The sequence below is a fragment of the Silene latifolia genome, chromosome 9 (assembly GCF_048544455.1).
Source record: "Silene latifolia isolate original U9 population chromosome 9, ASM4854445v1, whole genome shotgun sequence".
Lineage (NCBI taxonomy): Eukaryota > Viridiplantae > Streptophyta > Magnoliopsida > Caryophyllales > Caryophyllaceae > Silene > Silene latifolia.
Window position 1 is genome coordinate 38,630,587 of NC_133534.1, and position 23,708 is coordinate 38,654,294.

At 35.5% G+C, this 23,708-nt stretch overlaps 1 protein-coding gene across 4 annotated transcripts; it reads left to right on the top strand.

The window, feature by feature from the left end:
- Positions 1 to 7,986: 7,986 nt before the first annotated feature.
- On the top strand, positions 7,987 to 15,959 carry LOC141599614 (uncharacterized). Of its 4 annotated transcripts, XM_074419685.1 has the most exons (4): positions 7,987 to 9,499; positions 10,611 to 11,090; positions 11,461 to 12,202; positions 12,803 to 12,943. In XM_074419685.1, exon 1 carries the CDS (start codon positions 8,139 to 8,141, stop codon positions 9,486 to 9,488), a length of 1,350 nt encoding a protein of 449 aa, XP_074275786.1. In that variant the 5' UTR covers positions 7,987 to 8,138; the 3' UTR covers positions 9,489 to 9,499; positions 10,611 to 11,090; positions 11,461 to 12,202; positions 12,803 to 12,943. The 4 variants fall into 4 exon arrangements, with proteins under 4 accessions (XP_074275786.1, XP_074275784.1, XP_074275783.1 ...); XM_074419683.1 differs by lacking the exon at positions 12,803 to 12,943 and adding an exon at positions 15,702 to 15,959 and having other exon boundaries at positions 7,987 to 11,090; XM_074419682.1 differs by having other exon boundaries at positions 7,987 to 11,090.
- Positions 15,960 to 23,708: the final 7,749 nt, after the last annotated feature.

A 23,708-nucleotide genomic window follows, 5' to 3' on the forward strand; every position in this document is an offset into this window, starting at 1 on the left:
GACGACGATTCTGCAATAAGCCCCTAACCACGAGCCTAAACTGCACACCAAAAAAAAAACGTTTTTCCCAAAAAAAAAAAATCCAAAAAAAAAAATCACAAAAAAAAACGATCCAAACAAAAAAAAAAAAAAAAAGATCTCTTTAAGGAACTACGTTGCCTTGATCCTGCGAAGTATGTTACTTTGTAGATACGTACTACGTAGGAAGCTTAAGTAAAATCCTTTTACTTAGGTGCGGCCAAACCCTCGAAAAAAAATCAATTCTGTTTTGTTCGAACTACGTTGGCTTGATCTCGTAAAGTACATCCGTTCGTGCTTTATGGGTACGTAGGCAGTTGAAGTAAACATCTTGCTTAGTCCAGCCACACCAAAAAAAAAACCTTTTACTCCTCGCCCATAAGAGTATAAACTATGTACGACAAAACAAAATAAATATATGAGATTGAGATATAAAAAAAAACTCAACTTATTATTATTCATCCTTAAAAAAAAACGCACACTCTTAAGTGTCAAAAGAAAAACGTATCTAAAACAAAGACAAAAAAAAAGATACAACAAATGACATCATAGAAGCCACTGCAAGTTCTTCAAAGTTTCAGAAGCTTCAGTGAAAGCTTTCTCAGCTTGTTCGATCTTCCCGGCTTCTTCTTTTGCAGTCGTCATACGTGCTTCCAAAGAGGACTTATCGTGAGTCAAAGTCTTGACAATTGAGGCTCGATCGAGTTTCTTCTTTTTTGCAGCAGCAATAGACGCAACCGACTGTTGTTTCCTCGCATGTACTTCCTCCAATTCCTTCTTCAACCGCTCTTTTTTTGACGCATCTTCCTCGAAATTCCTTTGAAAAGTCTCGAGTTCTTTTGTTGCTTGATCTTCCAAAGATGCAGCACTCGAAATACGATCGTCGATATCCTTAATCTGTTCCTCAAGCTCCAAAGGATGAGGCTGATTCATCGTGTATTCTCCTCCCACAGTTTGAAGTTGTAAAGCAGCCTTAAAATAATTCTCTACATGGGCACGAAGAGCGGAGACATCAACATTCTTTGACCTGAAATACTCAAAGACGGCCTCACAGTCCTTTTCAAGTGCTCGAATCTCGGCGACGGGAGATACCAACAACTTTGCTCGCAACTTGCTCGCCATAGACAAATACGCTTGTCGCTCAGTTTCAAGGATCGTGTTTTCTGCGAAGGAAACTTCTTTGGTTGGACTCATAATGGCATCAAACATCGCTTTCTCTGTAGGACTATCGGGATTTAATACAACATGAAGGTCTGAAAAATCATCTACGGTTCTCAACAAAGGCATGAAACCCTACGAAAAAAACGGGGTTAATGATATTAAAAAAAAAAAAGCATTTACCTCTTCAATGACAGGAAAGTCGTCAGTTGTAAGAAATCCGTCCGCTTCAGGAACGTCGTCAAGAAGGTGCCGAATACTAGGTTCCTCAGCCTTGTATCCAAACGATCGAGTGCTAGTAGGATTTTCTTTTACATTATCCTTCACAGGAAGAGCCTCTTTGTCCAAAGACGAACGAGCCAGGCTAGGAGTAAATTTCACCTTCGAGGAAACCGACAAAGATGTACAAGTTGCATCGTTCAAATTTGCGTCGTTCAAGTTGCTCTGACCCTTTGGTGGTGATGGCCTCTTCTTCAAAGTTTGATCCACCTGACTTTGAGCACGTTTCGCTTTCTTTTTTTACTCTGGTACGGCATGACTCGCGGATGACTGGAGTGAGCTTTGTGTAATCTTTACCTTCAAAGGACGTTTCACAAAGTTATCCGAGCTCGCCAAACCTTGAACTATATCTCGCTTTCTTTTCACAACCTTCATTATTGGAGTGACATCATTGTCGTCAGGAGATTTAGAAGACCTTATAACCTCATTCAGAAGTGGAGATTTGGAAGACATTCTAGCCTCATTCAAAAGTGGAGATTTTGAAGACCGCCTGACCTCACTCTGAAGCAGAGATTTTGATGACTTTCTAACCTCGTGTGGAATTATTAACTCAGAAAATCGCTTCAACCAAGTCGCATAAGCCGGAGTGACTGAAGTTCCAATTTTGGAATCTTCTTGCGGGATGATAAACCGTGAATTTGTTCTCAAGCAAATAGAAGTCATGAACAATTGGAAAAGGCGTTCGAGGTTGCCACCACGAATATCACGATCAAGTACACCTGGAACATCCTGATGAAAACCTAGTTGTCGCGCAAAGCGATGAGGACTATACGGTTCAACGATGTAGTTGTCATCATGCCTTAAAGTTAAGAAGCTGGACCGCGATGCAATAAGAAAGTCTTTCGGTCGACGCATCATGTTACGGCCATCATCCTTGTATTCTGCATCTTCCTTAGTCCCATGAAATGTGGAGTGCCACGAAACCTGGGTGCCAGATCGAATCCGTTCTTTTGCCTCAGTAGACCGAAAAGTTTTGACAGCATCGAGACCTTGAAACTCGATCATAGTGCCTTCAACAAACGAATGGCCAACAGAGCTATGTTAAAGAAAGTACTTGGCAAGCCACCCGTAAACATAGTGTGCAGCAAAGTGTCCATGATCCTTGCCCGGCGTTGCCGAAGTAGAAATGTCGTTCAGACCTCGATAAATGCTCTCTAATACTGGTATGGCCAAAGAGACCATCTGGTTGCTCGCTAACAAAGAAGAAACTTTAAAGACGCTCGCTCGTATGTGGCCTAGATCGAGAACAGGGAGAACAAATGCGCAGAGCCAACAAGAAAGGAAGGATGCAAGATATGTCTGTCGTCTCTCTGCCTCCGGAACGCCTAAAATAAGAAAGAAGTCATGAGTGGTCTCGTCCCATTGCGAAGGTTCACCGTATGAAGAAAAATCTTGTCGTAGAATCGGGAAATGTGCTTTCTTTGATGCATTAGACGAAGGAAAATACTTGGAGGTGCCTTTAAACCAAAAGCGACACCAGTCTTCAAAGGGCACTTTACCATTCTTATTCGCCGAAAGAGAAATCTGGTGAAACGCAGAAAATAAATACTTGCAACTTGGGGGCAAATACGGTTGAACGTTCTCATCAAATCCCTGGAGTTATTCGACCGAAGGCGCTACTTCATCATAAAATGAGCCCGTTAGAGGCAGTCCGGTGATAGAGCGGATATCCCAAAGGCTGATTGAAATTTCTCCCGCCGCTGTCAATAAAGTGTTAGTCTGTGGACACCAAAAATCGCAAAATGACTCAACTAGCTGACTACTGCGGCGGTAAAGGAAAAGTGAGGCGTAAACTGCTTCATAAATGTAGACAGATCTCAAACTGTTGCGACACTCGCAAAGAATGTCTTCTAACCATTCCCAGTAGCGCGGAATATAAGAAAATTCATATCCAAAGTGAAAACTGCCGTTTAGTTGAGCTTCGCCTCTGGAGCATCGAGAGTGTAAGAGCTTCGAGAAGGATGGCGTGTCGGCACTTTCTCGATGATGTGACGAAAGGAGCACCAACAATGGTTTTTCAAGTTTCTGCCACCAGCAATTCAGATTTGACGGATACGTCAACGGCAACCACGACTCAGCAAAGGGACCCGTCATCGAAGGAAATATGGTGTGTTTAACTCCATTATTTGCTTCGTCATCAGCACCGTCAATCGTCACCAAATACTTCTTGCCAGACGTTTTAGATTCGCTCGTCTTGAAGTGCACTATATCGTCTCCTAAAACAAAAAGACAAACCAAATTACTACTCATATTTCCTTTTCAAAAAAAAAATGGGAAAAGAAATATAAAGTGAGGTAATGTGGTGTGGACCACGTAGTCACATGTTACCAACAAGCAAACAAGAAAGAAAGAAACCAAACCATCCCCCGTAATCACATCCAAGATTTTCAAAAAAAAAAAAAAAGGGAAAAAAATCAATCAAGTGTGGTGTAAGTGTGTAAGCCACGTATTTCCAAAGCAGAGAAAGAAAAGTAAATCATCTAAATGCTTCGTTATCCTGTAAACCCACAAAGGCCACTTTCAAAAAAAAAATTGATTAAAAAACAAAATCAAACAAAAAAAACCCAAATTAAATCAGCCATTGATCTTAAGTTGAGTATGTGTCTGCTGGTAATTTTGAATTCGAGTTCCACAATAACTTGAAATTTGCACCAAATTTAACTTATTCCGTGTCGTCGGAGTCACATGTCAGAGATTACAATTGGTTCCAAGTAGATCGCTGACCACACATCATCGAATTTCGCCTGTTAAAGCGTGGTCATAGGCTCGGCGCCGGGATCATCTTCACGGAGCAGAAGGCAAACGTATTCCTGTGGTATCAAGCTTATGGCTAGCGTGTCGATTACGGTTGTCACAGTCATCAGGACGGGGAAGCACCAGGATTGGTTTTGTGACCATTGATCAGGCGTGTGACGGGTTTGCCGTCGTCGTCGGAGGCTGGAATCAAGAGAACAACGAGGAGCATTGAATCACTAGTTTTGCAAAACGCGGTGCGGTAGTTGGCAAGCTGTAGATTACTTTGTTTCCGTACGGCGATTAATGTAGCGTCGGATTCGACTTTAAGACGAGCGAGACTAATTCAAAAGCATGGCAGGCACGGTCAACGAGGTATGCTCAATGTAAATCTCACCGCCAAGCTCAATGACCACCTCGATTTCGCAGTTCACACGCCAAAAGAGGGGTGAATTTTGAACTTTGAGAATCGCGGTCAGAAGAGTCGGCTTCTCGTTGTCGGCAGTTGAGGCAAACTTGAGCTCTTCCGTTATCAATGGTGTAAAATTATAGAGGCTTTCCCTTCCTTTTATACTCGAGCAACAAGCAGAGTTACGGAAACAAGATTTCGCGGAGACGGTAATCTGGAAATTCCTTGCGAGAGAGGACAAACAATCAATTGATCTCAGCAAGAATACCATATTTTCGACCTTTAGCAAAAGGAAAAGTTTCCAAAAAAGAAAGAGAAGCAATGGAAAAAGGGATAATAAGAAAAATAATTTTATTACTCCTTTCTTAAATTCCAATTTTTGAGTTGGTACAAGAAGAGCTGGAATTACGTAGTCAAATGGGCAGAGATTAAAGACAAGATCCTTAATTTGGCGTAAGACAAACTAAGGCTCTGTTTGGCAAAACTACCTGAAAATGTAGCTGAAACCTGAAAAGGTAGCTGAAAACTGAAAAGCTAACTGAAACCTGAAAAGGTAACTGATAAGGTAGCTGAAAATTATGAGCTGATAAGGTAACTAATTATATAAAAATGTGTTTGGTAAACTAGCTGAAAAGGTAGTTGATTTTGGTAAAATGACGTAAAAGGATATGAAAATGATTTAATATTATAGAATAAAGGGGTAAAAAATGGAAAATAAGTCATTTCAGGTACCTGATTTCTCAAATGCTACCTGAGGTAGCATTTCATTTCAGGTACCATATTTCACCAAGTAAGCTACTTGCCAAACACTTGCAAAAAAATCAGGTAGCTGACCTTTTGGTCAAATAAGCTACCTGAAGTGTCGTGCCAAACGGAGCCTAACTACGGCGTGAAATATCGATCAATAGAAAAATCAAGAAGCAGATAAGAGCAAGCTCAGACAGAGCTGTAGTAGTGAAATATGTTAAGTCGAGACCCGATCATGCTTAAACACTCAAGTCGTGTACATGACCAGGTCTCGAGGGGGCAATTTGTAGACACGTAAAAATTATACAAGTGCCACGTCGGAAGTCAAAAGTCAAAATGTTGCCACGTCGGAAGTCAAAGGTCAAAATATTGACCCGTCAAAGGAAATACAAAATAATGCAATTAATTTGGACGAAATTTAAATAAAGTAGTCCATTTTAATTATTTTAGTTGGGTTCGACTCTCTAAAGTGATAAAATTCGACAAACGGGTCAAACTCACTAAATGGGTCAAATACATTCAAATGAGCCAAAATGACTACCAAGTCCATTATAAAAATGCCAAGACTACCAAGTCCATTTAGGGTGGAAACCAAACCCTTCCTTTTTCTATAAATACAAACATTAGCTCTCATTTTGAGGCTAATCAGAGAATTACAAAGAAAATCACACTACAAACAAAACCTCTCTACAAAAAAACCCTCTCTACAAAAATCCTCTTCCAAGAGAAAGTTAGAGAAAAAGAAAACTACTCTTCGATCCGACATCAAGCGTTCATCGCCGTCAATTGAAGAGAAGCAAATCAAATTCATCCAAGGAGAATCAAGTCTTCAAATCAAGACCCTCCTATTCATCCAAGTGCGGAAATCGAATCAGTAGAATAAATAGAAGATTGTACCCCAAATCTTTAAATTAATAAAATTATTATTTTGTCGCATTCTTTTGTGTTTTCTCTACTTGTTTGCAGATTTACACAAATTTGTTGCTACACCACCATTAACAGCAGATTAATAAACTCATAATGTTAAAGTAGTATGAATTTTTTTTTAATATTATAGACCTCATAGCTGTTAATCTTGTTACTAAAGTGGCCGAAACTCGAACCCGCGGGTAGACCCAGACCCTACCCTTACCCATAGGGGCCGGGTATGGGTCCTCAAATTTTAGACCCTGCGGGTCTGAGTCGGGTACGGGTCCATAGGAAAAATCTCGGGTCCGGGTCCGGGTCTAGGTCTAGACGGACCATACCCAAACTCTACTCATTGCCATCCTTAGTTGGAGTGTGCATAAATTCAATTTTTCCCAAATTTCATTTTTTCCAGTTTTGGTGGTACTTGTGTAAACTTTCAATTACGAAATGGTAAACGATATTATATGAGGGGATGAACATATTGTTATTGTAGACTACACATCAAACAAAAATGGAGAAAATAGATAGGTGTGACTTGTAAGGAAGGACCTCAAAATATGAGAAAGGGAGAGATAAGGGGAAGTAACGAGGGGTAAGTGATGGAGAATTAGAATAGCAGGTGTGATAATTTCATGTAATTTTTTTATTCAACTTAATCCATTTTAGGCATCTTTCCGGTTTCATGTCAATTTTTTCCGGCGAGAAATTTACCCGAAATCTCCAATTGGGCTTAATTGCACGTCGGATACAACTAATGGAGTTAATTTGCACTAGTAGAAAGTTGTGGGCTAATTTACACGTAGTGACAAACGTTTGAGGCTTATTTGGCACTTACCCGTAGCTAAACTACCTAACACGAAAATTACGAATAAAATTACATAGGGGAAGTGGTGATTGACCCCCATAACTTTGTGCAATTGTGAAATTAACCCCCATAACTTTCAATTAGAGTAATTTGGCCCCATAACTTACCTAATAAGTGAAATTAAACCCCTTTATCAAAATCTCACGATAAATTCAATCTATCATATCAAAAGAGTAAAAATGGTTATATTTTTATGAAAAATACAAAATAAAAGTTTACAAAAAATAAATTAGAAAAAAGCATTAATTAGATAAAAAATTAAAAATACTTTACGATAATCAAACAATTATTATTTTTATATAAAGTACATATTTTTTAACTTTTTTTTTACAATTTTTATAAAAAAATTTCAATTGCAAAAAATTTTGTTAGGTAGTTGTGTTAAAATCAAAAGTCAGAATAAAAGATTTTCATGACAAGAAATATAAACAATATAAAAAAAGGGCAAACCAATATTCAAAATACTCTATTTTTCAACATTTCAAAAAAATTCACAAAAAATTGTTAATTGTTTTTCAAAAAATCATATCGAAATACATACGTATGTAAAAAAAACTGAAAAAGTATTTTGCAATTGAAATTTTTTTACAAAAATTGCAAAAACTTGAAAAATCTGTGCTTTATATAAAAATAATAAATTGTTTGATTTTTGTAAAGTATTTTTAATTTTTTCTATCTAAATTATGCTATTTTTTTTTCGTATTTTCATAAAAACATAGCCATTTTTACCTTTTTAATATGATAAATTGAATTTATCGTTAGATTTTAATAAAGGGATTTAATTTCATGTAAGTTATGGGGTCAAATTACTCCAATTAAAAATGATAGGAGTTAATTTTATAATTGCACAAAGTTATGGGTTAATCACCACTTCCCATCAAAATGCTAAGCTGATTAAATCCTGATTCTCCTTTCCATTTCTTCTGCAAAGCTAGGTAAACCCTAAACCCTAAACCCTAATTCTCCTTGTACACTTCTGGTAATTCTCCTTTCCATTTCTTTCTACGATTTCTGATTATCATGTCTTCACTTTTTTTTCGATTGCGAATTCAATTTCAATTTCAATTTCAATTGCATTTCAATTCTCGTCATTTCTGCAATTCTGCTAATGCTAAGCTTATTGCTATGGATGATTCTTGCAAGTTTATGGAGTATGTTAGAGAACAATGTCAATTAGGGTTTCATAATCTCCAATTTCCCCTAAATCTCTTCAACCAAATGATGTCTCTTCTGCGCCGACCTTCAATTATCGATTTTAATCGGTTATTAGCGGCAATGCTCAAACTCAAACGACTACAACCTCATTCTACTCTCATTTCTCTTTATTCGCATCTCGACTTATCCGGTATCCGACCCGATTTGTATTCAATAGGGATCCTCTCTAATTGTTACTGTCACTTAGGCCGTGTCGATTTTGGGTATTCTCTCCTTGCTAAGTCCCTTAAGCTTGGGTATCCCTTTGAGTCTAATTTAGTTTTGTTCACCACTCTAATTAACGGCTTTGTTCAAAATGACCGGCTTCCCGATGCTGTTAAGTTGTTGGATGTAGCTGTCGTTAAGCTTGGCATTCAACCAAATATAGTTACGTATGGTACCATGGTGAAAGGTCTTTGCAGGACCGGAGACAATGCGGGCGCTCTCCATTTGCTCCGCCAAATGAATTCTCACCCCCAATGTTGTAAGCCTAACCTTGTCATCTATTCTACCCTTATCGACAGTCTTTGCAAACATAATTTGGTAACTGAGGCCCTCAACCTCTTCTCAATCATGAAAACCGAGGACATCAAACCGGATGTGTCAACATATAACTCGTTGATACGAGGTATGTTCAATCTAGGTCATAAGGGAGAGGCTAAGGATATGTTGGTTGAGATGATGGAGTGCAACGATGCACCCGATGTTACTACATATAACATCCTGATTGACATGCATTGTAAGGAAGGGATGTTTGATGAAGCACAAGCCATTTTACAGATAATGATCAAACGAGGATTGATTCCTGATGTCGTTACTTATAGTGCTTTACTGGATGGATATTGCTTGTTTGGCCAAATGGACAAGGCAATTAATCTCTTGGATTTGATGGTAAAAAGCCAATGTCAGCCTAATGTTGTGACTTTTTCGTCTTTGATCAATGGATATATTAAACATAAAAGCATCGATAAAGCCCTTGACATATTTCAGGAAATGTGTGACCATGGGATTGCCCCTGACGTAGTGGTCTATAACATTCTCATAGATGGCTTGCGTGAGGCTGGCCATGTTCAACATGCAGAAAACCTTGTTTCTGATCTCTTATCCAGGGGTTTGGTACCAAGTCGTCGAACATATAATATACCATCAAAGGCCATTGTAAAAAGAGTCTTATAACTGCCCTTTAGGTACATTTCTGAAATATTGTGTTTTGGCTATATTTGTATTGTGCATCAGACTATCAGAGAGCTGTGGCACTTGGCATACATATAACCTGACCATTTCAACCTTGAATGCGAAGAATTGACCACATCACGCATGCCTTTTGCGGTCCCAAGTTGGAATTCCTTCTTTTGTCTTAAACTAGTAATACGTCCCATTGATTTTCTTTGTTGGTCTTCTTGTAAATGTTGCTCATGTTGCCCTCTGTTAGATAATTTTGTTTTGTATTTGAAAGGGAGATGGACGAGATTGTTTTTCCTTCTTTACTGGTTTGCTCGTCGTCGTCCTGTTAACAACTGTTTGTCATGATTTGAGACGTATTCTATCATTTTATTGATATCGTGTACTACTCGTGCAACTTTTCTTTAATGTTGCTATTTAGTTCAGTTGGGACTTGAGAGTCAGAGTAATGCTGCATTCCCAACTTTTGCACAAGGTTATGTTATTTTCTCTCTTGCAGTGGGCGGAGTTTAAATGTCTTACATTTGTACTCTTGGAGGGGTTATGAAGATTCGACCTTTCGGGGGTTTTCACCTGAAAAAGGGAACTGCTATAACCTCACTCTTCAGCCACTAAACAAAGACTACTGGCTATCTTATTTTCTAAAGTTGCTAGGAGTTTTCTGTTGTGACCGACTAAAGCTTAATATTTTGCTAGGAATATTTTTGTTTAATACAGAGCAATGGTTTGAGTATTTGACAAAAAGACACATTTTTGTCTTTAGTTTCTCTACATTTGTTTTTCCAATAAAAGAAAGAAAAAAACTTGCAATATTTAAGACATAAAGTAGAAATCTCACGAGTTAGGAGAATCAATCCTTCTCTTATGGTTGCAAGTCTTGTCGTTTACAAAAAAAAAAATTATAATCTTTCTTGCATCAGTGTTGATGTTAAGACTCTTGGCTATAATATGGGAGAAGTAATCAGTGAATAATGAACTCCTTGGTGGTACTTTCCAGCTTACGAAAAAAGTAGCTGGAAGTTTTTCTATCTGCACCTCAAAATGTAGCCTTTACTCTACCCACTTTATTCTGGAATTAATAATGCTGTGGTGTTGTGTTGTGTTGCTTATTTTCAGGTCTTTTATCCTTTACTACCATAACATCATACCTATTAGCCCACCAGAAACGTCATTTGCGTATTTCAACACTTGACTCAGAATGTAGTGTCCGAGTTCTTTTTTGTTGGAAGGAATGCCATGTAAATAGCTACTTGTACTGAAATTGAAGTTCCAATAAGTGACAGATGGCACAGATGCAGGAGGGCTGCGTCGCTGGTATTAGTGACGGTGACTTTTGTGCAGGGGAGCCAAGGATATTAGGGAGGTGACTTTTCTGCCGTGACCTTGTTACTTGTACTGAATGAACAGGTTCATTGAATTATGGTGTCAAGCTATTGGGCCATTACCGCGGGTCCTCAAAACCAGCTTCAATCTTTTAATGAACACGGAGAATTGGTGGATCATCAAAGGTGGCTGTCACATCTCATTATTGATTGTTCTTCATATCTATGATTCTATTCTAGTGAAGTGATATTCAACATTGCATCCAAGGTCAAGGTTGGTGAAATTTCCAAATGTTAGTTTATCTGTTTGAAAAAAAATCCCAGTGATTCCGTGTTTTGCACACTTGCAAGTCATAACAATCTTTTTTTGTGTCAGATTGGTAATTAATATTGGTTTTGAATTAGTTTTATGTGTGAATTTGTACATTCTCAATGGTGAATGTATTTTTGTGTCAGATGGGTAATTAATATTGGTTTGCCAGGTTTTGTCGGGATGGACAAAAATACTAGCTCTACTACTGACTTTGGTTCCTGTAATCTGTATCTTAGCGAGAAAGTAATTGTTGTGTAACAAAGACATCTCTGATCTCTCTCGTTATCGATTTAAGACATAATTCCTTATTTCTTGTGTGTATATGAAACAGATATAGCACCTCTGATTCTAAGCGAATCCTTCACACATGACTCCATCAAGTGAAGTATTTCGTCATTGTATTTTAGTGGGTTCTGGACTTCTGGCGGTGTTTGTTTGTGCATACGTGTGCTCGATATGGTCGAGTGTGCTGCTGCTACCCTTTCCTTACCTAGATGTGGACGAGTATGATAGATGCTGAACTGAGCAATGATTTTTCCAGTAACACTTGTAAGGCTGGTGGTATATCAAGATCAAGGGAGAAGGGTGAGTTTTCTCAAAGCTCAAAGAGTAGCATTGGGGAGTATAGGCTGTATAGCACAAGCACAAGTGAAGAAAGCAGTGGGTCTAGCCGTTGTTGTAACAGGCCACACATGTCGAAAGACGAGATGAGAGACGGCTCAATTCATTCAAAAGCAGCATGGATTTTTGAGTTTGTGGCATTTTAAGCTGCTAAAGAGGCTTGGCTCTGGTGATATCGGAACTGTTTATCTCGCAGAGCTAGTGGGCACACACTGCCTGTTTGCTTTGAAAGTCACGGATAATGAACTTTTGGCAAGAAGGGATAAATTGGTACGGGCACAAACTGAAATTGAGACCCTACAAATGTTGGACTACCCTTTTCTTCCTACGCTTTATGCTCATTTTACCACCGATAAGCTGTCATGCTTGGTAATGAAGTATTGTCCTGGTGGGGATTTACATGTTATCCAACAAAAACAGTCAAGCTGATGTTTCTCGGAGCAGGCTGCAAGGTATATTTTCTTATTTTTTTCTTTTCGCTTATAATAAGCTACTCCGTATTTGTTTCTTTTGGGTTATAATCAGGGGCGGATCTGGTATTGAGAAGTAGGTTGGGCTAGGTTGATATCCGTGATGATTAGACATGTGAAACGCACAACCCGTATAATTGGAGTTGCACAAATATGACATAGTTGCGACTTGCGAGTGATGACACAACCATTTTTTCTTGGGATAACTACAATATAAATATTATCTTATTAAAATATATGATTAAATATTACAAAATATATGATTGTTTATAAAAGAGGTGGATGTTTCAAGGTTGTTTAAATTAATTTTAACAAGGATCGAGTTATTATGTACTCCGTGTTAACGATTTACCATTAACATTATTAAGATGTATGATAAAATGTTGAAAAACTTGTTGGAATATTAATTACTTTAGTGATCCCTCAAAAAAGAAAAAATCAAAAATGATAGCCAAGGGGTTTGAACCCCCATCATCTCTAGGGACAATGAAACAATTTTTTCACGGTGCTTCTCTTACCAACTGAGCTACACTACAACATTGCACATTCAGTGATGTGATTTATTTTTATTCTTTGAAACAGGTTGGGCTGAAACCCATATAGCCTCTCATCTAGATCCGCCCCTGGTTATAATTCGTGACAATAGCATGGGTTTCTTGCTTTCAGTGTAATGTTCATATCAAATGCAGTCGTTTTCTAGAATCGTTCCAGTTTCCTGTTATAGACTTGGAGCTAGTTATAAGTTGCTAATTGCTTCATATTTTTCCTACATGCGATCAAGTGTCTGATAAGAATGACTAACATGCAGGGGCGGGCGCAGGAATTTTGTGTAAGGGGGGCACCGAAATTTTTTTTAGTACATTATTTTTATCGTAAAAACATTTTAATACTTTGAAATTTTTTTCTCCTAATGTCGTAGAAATTAAACAAAAAATGGCGAATTAGTTGGTTCGATTATGTTTTATGTTGTTTTTCTTTCTCTAAAATGCTATAGATTTCATTAAATTTACATTGACGATAATATCGCTTATTACTGGATATATTATATTCTACTCCCTAAATAAACAATAAACAAGAAGCACATGTGGTTCAATGGTTATGTAGTTGGTATATTATCTAGAGGTCTAGAGTTCAAATCCTCATAGTAATAGTTTTTGGCTTGATTAATAATATAGCTAACAAAAAAAACAGTTAACTAAACTATACAGCAACAAGAATCGAACCTGGTACGTAATAGATGCACATAGACTCCCTCTACCAACTACTCTACTAAAGCCTAATGCATACTTAAGTTACAAAACTTTATTTCTAGGATTTCATGGTGGGCACTTGCCCACTCGGGCCCCCTAGATCCGCCCTTGCTAACATGTCACATTATATGTTTTCCATGTATGCTTTAATAGTTTGGACTTGATGTCTTTGTGGATGTTCCCGTACATTTTCCATGAAGAGTTCTAGTGAAATGTATTTTCGTCTTTTTAAATTGAAAATTCACCCGAGAACAGAAATGTAGTGAATGTCCATAAAAGAAAATTTGTGATGAAAAATAGCATAGCTAATTGCAAATGTTTATTGGGCTTTGGGAATAACAGAGACTATGTTTTCGTACTTAAGAAAGCTATGCGCCATTTATGTAACTTCAGTCATTATTTCATTCCACCTTAGTTTTGGGATGTTTTGGGTCGGTGGTTTGTCAATTAGGTCGTTTTCGGGGGATGTCAATCAGGGTTTGGTTTTTGTTTCAGATGAATGCTTTTGGGTTCTTTTGTGGCTGCGTCATTAAGGATCGGATCAACTTGGAGGGGGTCTACTATGGATTCCTTTTTTTTTTTTCCGAAAGTTTTGGATCAGCTTCACCATGTCTAGTGTCATCTTTACTTTGATCTTTGATACGTTTTGTTTTCCTCGATAAACTTATGATAGGTACTAAGAGCATCTGCAAAGGTGAGGTGCCTCATATTTTATCTTTCCTTTTCTCATTCGTCCACCTTATTTTCCACTAACTTTTTCATCTACCCTCCCCATTTCATAACTACATCTTTGCAATAATGAGGTTTCCCAACAACATAAATTTACATATAAAATATGGAAACCTACCCAAAAGGCACACCAATTTGCCTTGCTTTTTCTTTTGAAACCTTCTCTAAAAGTGGAGGAGCCCCAACATTTGGGAAGCTTTGTGCAACAATGAGGAGGCCCATTTGAAGAGAGAGAATGCAAATGGGGACCCTTCACTTCCCCGCCCCGAAATATGACTTGTTAGATATTCAGAGAAACAGCGCTGTCATGTCGATTTTCACTGATTCTGGGCCAGAAGCATACACATTTGTAGGTGGGCCGGCTTAAAGTTTAGAAAAATCCTGTGAAAAGGCTGTACAAATAGTTGTTCATGATATAATTGAACCCCAATTCTTATTTCAGACCAAGGGTATCCGTCTTATTAATAAGACGGATACCATATTTTCTCACAAAATACCCATTTAGGGTGAGTGGAGAAGCACATGGAGGGTCCCACCTTTGTCCCCTCTACCCATTTCCTCTCACACAACTACCCGTCTTAAAATCCAACCCGTTTTAAGCAAGACTTACTCATAATTGAAAGGTTTAGTGTTTGGGTTGAGGATATATCAATTTCTAGAAGGCGTGAATTTGAGCGATGTGTTGGTCTTTATATATAAGTTAAAGCGTCAGGAGTTGCGCTGTCTTAGCAAGGGACTTGTAGTGCCTCCACTAATTGAGAAGCTAGGTAGGGGGGCACCTATTGGTAGTGAACCGGTGATTGTGGATTACACAACTATACTACAGTTGGTTCTGAACAAATGTGACCTTGAAATCTCTAATCTTGAAACTGTGTGCCACGATCAGTTTAAATACACTGCTTGGATTACAATCGGTTATGCTAAAGGCATCTGTGGGTATAAAACATTTTATAGTATTTGTTGTCATCATATTAAAGATGCAAAAAATAGTCTGGCGGTTATTGAGTTCCTTATACCCTTGTATAATTTGGAAATCATTGATGCAAATTATAATCCGCGCCTTACTGCATATGTGGCAATCTTGTGCGCTCTTGAAATGGAAAGTTACATAGCTTCAGAAGAGCGCTTTTTGGGAATGGAAGTCCTAACTAAGGCCCTGTTTGGTAAACAGCATATTAGGTGAAATTAGTAGATTCCGGCTTAAATAGTAGTTTGACCAATTAATCTACTAATTTTACATGTTTGGTTAATAGCATATTCAGATAGCATATTGGTAGGAATCTCTTTTTTTGAATATCTTTGCTAATAGCAACATATTGTAATAGCATATTGAGTTTATACATGGAAATGGTAGATTTGTCCTATAATCTGCTAATTACCAAACACGCTTTCTTAATTCTGCTAATTTCATATGATGGTCAAACCTGCTACTAAAATCTACCAACCGTATTCTGCTAACGCTATCTGCTATCATTAATCTGCTTCTGCTGTTTGCCAAACAGGGCCTAAAGCTTCGAAGCTGCTGCCGCTTGATATAACTTCCAAATCAAAAGATGACGGACTTATGATTCCTACTATGACTAGTTTTTGTACCCGTGCACTGCACGGGTGGCGATGTAGAGTGTTAATCGAAGTAGATCTTATGTATACATCTTTTTGAGTGGAGGCGTAAGATTAATTCATTAGTAGATTTTAGATAAACTTTTAAAAAGTTATTTTGTTAATGCATACTCATATTAGTATAGTTAAATCTCGCAATATATTTATAGTAGTGCTCGAGACCCACCACCAGATGCACCACCGCACCCAACTCCTCCTTTCTACTGGACCACAACCTTCCACTCAACTTATATCACAACCTTCCACTCAACTTATATCTCAGCATCCCCCCTACCAACCAACCAACCAATTCATATCTCATTAGTCATCACCTCCTCTATTGAACATCCCCTACCCCCTCTTGTTTCCACCATCTCGTACGCCCCCTCAAACCGTCCCTCCGACATAACTACCATCCCCTAACCCTTACCTATGTGTGACTCCTAACCCTGACCATACCTGTATTAAACCCCACCCCATTTTACCCACTTATTGCAACCCCTCCTTTATCACAACCTCTAATCCCACCATGGACACATCCCCTTCATATCTTTATTCAAGTCGTCAAATACCAATAGTTTTATTTCTTTTCTTTTGTTTATTATTTTGACACTTGTTTCACAACATTGTTCATCATTTTGTCTTGCAACCAAAAAATTCTACTTACTCCGTTCCATTGAATAGTTTACGTTTTCTATTTGAAGTTGCACCTGTTCTATTTGATTGTTTACGTTTCCTTAAATGAATTTCTTTGATCAATTAAACGACCCACATACCTTTGTCTACTTTTTTACCTTTTGGTGTGGATGACAAAAGGTGTGAGGCTCCTATGAGGGTAGTTTTGTAAGTACTAAGTACACCAATTCTCATTTAAGACGGCATTATTTGTCTTAAACTTAAGATGGGTCAAGTTTCATACCACTTATTACTTTTCCCGAATAGTGTCGTCTTAAGGTAGAATTACTATTGTAGGTATGCATATGAAAAGTAGAGACACCCACTTTCTTAATATTTGTGATATTTATGCAAAAATAAACGTAAATAATTCAATAAAAACGGAGGATGTATAACCTTTCCCACTATCATGTTTTCCACCATTTACTTTTTTTTTTGATTTTTTTTCCACCATTTACTTATCCTTTAATTTTCATGTCAAACGAAGTTTAACTACAAAATATACACAAGTATTCCCACCATTTCTGAAATACCTTTTGTATTCAATATCATATAAGATTTTAAAAGCCCTATTCAAAATTTTGCTTCTTGTATATTTGTAGATATAAACAGCCTTAATGGTCTTGTCCTAAAAAGATTTCAAATGACCTAATCCATAAAACCCTTAAAATAGCAACCTAAAATTTACATGAATAGAGCCACTCTAAAACAATTCATCAACAATGAAAAATACAATTAACATGAGTAGATATCATCCCACCCTCACTTGACCAAGTCTCGTAGGAGACGATCTCATACTAAGTTTATTACGAAACCATCAATAGTAGTAAAAATGGTAATATAGGAGTTAAAAAACCAAGTACGAAGCGTAAATAAAGGTAAAATAGGTACGCTTATTATGAAAATAGCCAGATAGGTATGTAAAAAAGTGTCATTTCTGCTTACCATCAACAATAAAAAGGTCACAAAAAACAAACGAAATGGTAGGGAAAAGTTGTCTCTCATTAATAACTTAATAAGAGATCGTTTCTTCTAAGTTTTTGTGCACTGGTATTTTGACCTTGAAATTATTCTCTCACTACTCGGTGTCAGACTATTATTTATTTTTATAATTTGAAACTTAAAAATCTATCAAAATACTGAACTATTATGAAATAAATATTTGGTACTATATATGGGGTTCATCTCATCATGATTTTATTATGAGACTATTTCATTCGATATATTGTGACTTTCGTGTTGCTGTTTATTAATCCGTAGTATATATATTTTATAACTATATAAATAATGACGTAAGTATTCACCTTATTATTGTAGTATTGTGGAGTATGTAGACCATTTTTATTATGTACTTCATCTATTTTCATATGATGTACCCATTTTATTAAAATACCACACTCATATTCAACAAATGGATACATCATATGATATTGATAAAGTACCATTTTAAATATTGATATAATTTTACACCACCTTAATATGTACACAAGAAAGTCATTATTCTCACATCGTTTCTTTAAATAAATGAGAATTGAAAGAAATCAGTTTTCTCTAATTCAACGTATATAAAATGTTACTGTTACCTTTGTTTCTCTACTCATAAAGATTTGTTCATATTCAACTTATATGGAAACGTTTTTTTTATACTTAGTTCAGGAAAAAAATGTGTAAAATTTTCTTTGAATATTTGAATATCTTTCAACTAATTAGTAAACTAAATTACCCAAAAATCAAAAAATTGAGAATTGATGTAAAACAATTTTCTACAGTATGATGTAATCTTGAAATGGAAAGTCATAACGTAATATTGATCATATTGGAAACGTACGGATTAATTGGTTATCATAATCAATCAATAGCCTTTAATATTCTTAACTTAAATAAAGGATGTTAATTAAGGACTTGATTAGTTATTTTGTATAATTGGATAGTAATAATATATTTGTATAAAATTATAAGATTCTGCGTAGTCAAATATATCCCGGATATCAAGGAGTATAAAATGATAATATCCCGAATTGTATTTGCTACTCTGATTAGAATATTAAATGCACATTTGAAATTATTGTTACTGTGATTTCCTAACATGTATTAGGAAAGCTATTTAATAGTGTTAGGAATTTGTACGTGATTGCCTATATCAATATTTTTATTTTATTTTTATAGTTTTAGGATTTCAGCAAATGACACGTGGCGTAGGAGTAGGCGTTGACACGTGGCGATCAAATAGGATGCTGGTTACAGCTTTAATATAATATATGATTTCTGCTCCTCTCACTCCCAAGAAAAGGTCATTGAATATGTCGTCAATGCTAAGGTCTGTTACAAACAAAATGGAAAATGGTGAAAGGAAAAAATTCAGGTACCTGACGAGCTATGTACAGTGTCCAAATGTGGAAGACGTAACTGAACTACTTAGACGTTCTGCTAGATCATAGCTTTTGGGATGATATAGTGTTTTTTTAAAAAAAAAATCAGTAAACTACTTAGGTGCGTAGTGAAAACTTAAATATGCTACATTATTGTTACCAACTAAAACCTACGCACTGATGGTAGTTCTACACTTCTGTATATATGGTTTGTGGCTTTTGCTTAAGTATGTTTCATGCTACGTCTTGTGTACATCTATGTTGTTGGTAGAAGCATCTAAAAGAGCGGGACTTATTTTTCACTCTTTGTAAACTTGCAAATGAATTCCCGTTTATAATATTCAATGAAAAGTTTGATGTAGAAATGTTGTGTTATCTGTACATCCTGTGTCTTTAATTGTCATAATTATTGCAGTTCAATTTCACCATGTTCCAGTTTCGGTTTAGATTGTGCACTAACTGCGTCTCACTTTCGACAGCTACACATTGTTCACACTACAACTCAGTAATACACAAGATCAAAGTACAACTTCCAGATATTTTAATGGGTACGTATTAACAATGTAAAGGAATTTATGATAGATTGGATAATTCGTATTTTGTTAGCTTATAAAAATGGAAGCAACGAAACTGTGACAACTTAAAACTTTCAAATTATTATTTCTGTTGCAAAATGTAGATGCGTTTCCTTATTATCCAGAAACCGCGGGCATGGGTAGGCCTAAACGACTGCGCATGGCTCCTTTACCGTTAGAAGTTTCTACGTCTGCGTAAGTGTTGCTTTCCTAATGACTGTTGTTTCATGTAGTAATGGTTCAATCATTGTAAAGACATTCTTGTAATGATATTAATTTCTAGAAACTTTTGTTTGTGGTATAGTGGAATGAGTAGTGTGCTTAATAGGCAGCCTAAAAAACCTCGGACAAGGCATCCTATTGTGCAGACAGACACTAAGTTGTAGTACCTTCACTTTTTCCTGTTGGTACATTTTTAAAATGCTAATTCTGCATTCTGTTTCTTTAAATTAATTTAGAAATACGTTACTTACTTTTAAATTCATAGAAACTGAGTAGGGCTTGTATTTTGATGATAAAAGTGTTTTGGACGACAAAATGGTTTAGCATGGGCAACAAAGATTCTACTCATACCCCCTATTTATTAGGATAATTACTTTAATTCAAAATTTATTTTATGGTCTACGAATGAAGTACATGCTTTATTTGTTTTCTTAATTATCGGTATTAATTTAAAAAAAAAGAAGTGTATTAAAATTATAAAGATCATATTTAAAAAATATTAAAAATAAATAGATTACTCATAATCTGTATTTTTTAAAATTTATTTTATGGTCTACAATGACTTAATGAGAAAACGTTTTACTCTTAATTTGTGCGTTGAATAATGAAGTATATTAAAAATATATAGATCATTTTTACGCAAATTTTACTGTGGAAAAAAAAGAAAGTCTATTATGTTCTAATAATGTAAAATGTTTTTAACTAAAAGGTCGAATGACGCTAACGTGACATCATATATTATATTAAAGCAACAACCGGCCACCCCATCGCACGCCACGTGTCACTGCACATTCAATCGCCACGTGTCATACACTCTAATTAAAAAAAAATTGTGCAATCACTTAAACATAAACCTAAAAAAAATAAAAATAAAAATAAAAAAGAAAAGAAAGTTGTGATTTTAAGTTGATTCGGGCGCAATTTCAGGAGAGAATTTGGGCGCAATATTTTAACATTTCTTCGATTATATTTTCGGGAAGAATGACAACGGATTAAACCAATCTTGCTAATTTTAATTTGATTTGGGTGCAATTTTAGGAGAGATTTTTGTAAAATATTTCATTCAACTATGTTCTCAACGGAAAGAAATAATCATAATAAGAATAATACCAAAATAGTTCATTCAACTATATTCTCAATGGAAAGAAATATTCCAATCAATATAATCTTTCCTTAAGTAAGTTGTGCACTATATAGGTACACTTAAAGAATACTCCCACTATTAATACTAATATTAATTAATATTAATATTAATATATTATATTAAACCTGAAACATCAGCCTAATAATAGGCCACGTGTCATCCGCCTATTAATACGCCACGGGTAATTTTCTGCAATTGAGACGTAATCATTTAAAAAACAATCAAGAGAAGATTTTGCTATAATAATTCTGGTATTTTAATTATGAAATGGCATATTCCAAAAGTTAAATCCAAGACCTACAAATCAGGAAACAATATCTTAACGGAAAATTTAGGAAGTATGTAAATATTAATACCCTAATTTTTAGCCGAGATTGACCGCAATAATATTATGTGAATTATCCTATTTTGAATGTTTTAGAATCATTTAATGGCATAAAGTATGCAATAAATCATTGAATGAATAATTCTTTATATATTAATTTTGGAATCTTAACATAATACTTATGATAAATCAACTTATATATGGAGTATATAATTAGAATCAAACTATTTAAGATTACTCTGAACTCTCGGTCAAACTATTCATTTTTAAATTTAAATTCCTTTTTTTTGAAACAATTATACTGTTATTTCTATTCTTTAAAATCTTCTAATATCCTTTTCATAAACAATTTCCTTTCCATAAACAGTTGTCGCCTAATATTTCTTGTGTACAATTTTGTGAAGCATTATTTAAATTTCAAAAAATTCTCTCTCGAAATCTCGCATCCCGACGACATTTCATTCGAAAAGAGGCTTTGAATATGACTTCGATATGTGATCGTGTTATTAAGGGTAGTAAAATGTCGGCTTGAAGAAGTAAGCTAAATCAAACGAGCGGACAATATTTATTTTGGGAGCAAAGTGGTGGAAAGGTATAAGTTTGACATACATATCACCTAAGTACTTTATTTTAGGGCATTATTAAGGTTTTTAATTTTAAAATTTGTCATTTTAATTTTTGTTACAAAAAATTAATTCAATTCTTTTCATATACTTCTCGATATAAGGGGGTCCTCTAATGTTTTATAATGAACTATTGCGTTAACTGAATTTAAGTTTATTTAGACAATATATATTGCATGTTACAGTTTCACACTAAGGGATGGTCATACATACTGTGAAACGGTCCTATTATGTAAAAAGAGAATTCAATTTAGAAAATATCAACCAATTCACAATATGAGACCGTACTCTATAATTTGTAAAATGTAGAAAATGCTTCTTCTATTTGTTTCTTTAGTGCTAGCAAAGAGGTAGAGGAAGTTGTAATCCGGTGTTTTGGCAACATGGTGCTACAACGAGATGTCATTATATATCCTTGAAGATACAATATGTTCACTCAATTCGTCGTATTTAATGATTAATGATTTTGTAAGACGATATCAAAAAATGAGGTGAATATACTGATTTTATAAGATTATTTATATAAGAACATAATTGAATAAATTTAAAAAAAATGAAATTATATATAGAGTGATGATGAATTGTGATTAAGAGACTGGCTAGATCGCGGTACGCCGGTACCCCGTTGCAAATTAGCAAGTTTAATAAAAAGTCCGTTTTGAATATTTGATTCCTGACTTGCTGTTATTTAGTTTTTCTAATACGAATACTAAGTTCGGAGTTACTCAAATATTCCCATTTGTTTTGTCAAAATCTTTCTATATAAGATTATATAAGTTGAATATGAGCAAATAATTACGGAGACTAGGTTGTCTAGGTATGTATTGGAAGCATAAAAATAAAGACAACATTGAAAGAAAGAGCAACACCCATGTGAAGAACTGAAATGTGGAAAATAACATGGATATGTAGGCATCATTGTATTTAAGTCTTCTTAATAAGGTCTTACAATTATGTATATTAGTGTAAGGCCATTGCATAACTAAAAGTAATCATGTGATAATAGAAAGGTTTACACAGCTTCATCAATCAATAATCATAATCTTTATCTTTTAATCTGATCAAAATCCTCCTAAATTATTTTATTATTAATTCTTCAATCAAATAACTAATTACTTTATTTTATTATTAAATTACATTGATTTTTCTTGAATTAAGTTAATTTGATTTTTTTACATTTAATTAGAGTTTACTTTTTAAGTTAAGGGTTTAATTTAGTAATAGTGATGTTGGTGAAGTTTGAAAGGGTGATAGTTACGAATTGCGACAAGGTGATGTTACTTGGGTGTGGAGGGTGAATGGGTGGTCCTTGGTGAGTGGGCTGGTGGTGATTTGTGGAGGGAGAAAGGTAAGGGGTGGCTACAGGTTTTTCTTATTAATGTATTAGAAGTGAATGATAATGAAGAGGTGTTGGTAGGGGAGGGGCGGTGGTAAGGGAATGGGTACTGGGTTGAGGCCTGAGGGTGTGTGATAAATATAGGGGAGGCAGGTTGGGGTGGTGGGTACCTCATATAATTTAAGAGGTCGAAATAAAAATAGCACAGATTATTTCGAAGAAAACCAAGAATTATAATCTTTTCAAAAGTGTATTGGTATAATTTACTAGATAAAAAATGTGTGTAATGTTTAAGTCTAATAACACTTTACAATTCCACATTTCCACCTGTGCACGGGTTTGTTTAAGACATAACATTTGGTAAACCTCTTTTATATAACTAGGCATAACATATGATAGGACAATATATAATAAACCACTTGATAAAGTTCAAAAGAAAAAAATCACAAAGTAATATCAATAAAATAACAAAATATAATTTCACAAATATATGCATAAACAAAATAATTTTTCAAAAGTTTTAGCTCAAATCTATTAATGAATTAACATTACACTTTCACTCCAAAAAAACATACATAATCTCTACTTAGATCAATACTTTATATTACCACCCATGCAGTGCACGGGTACAAAAACTAGTT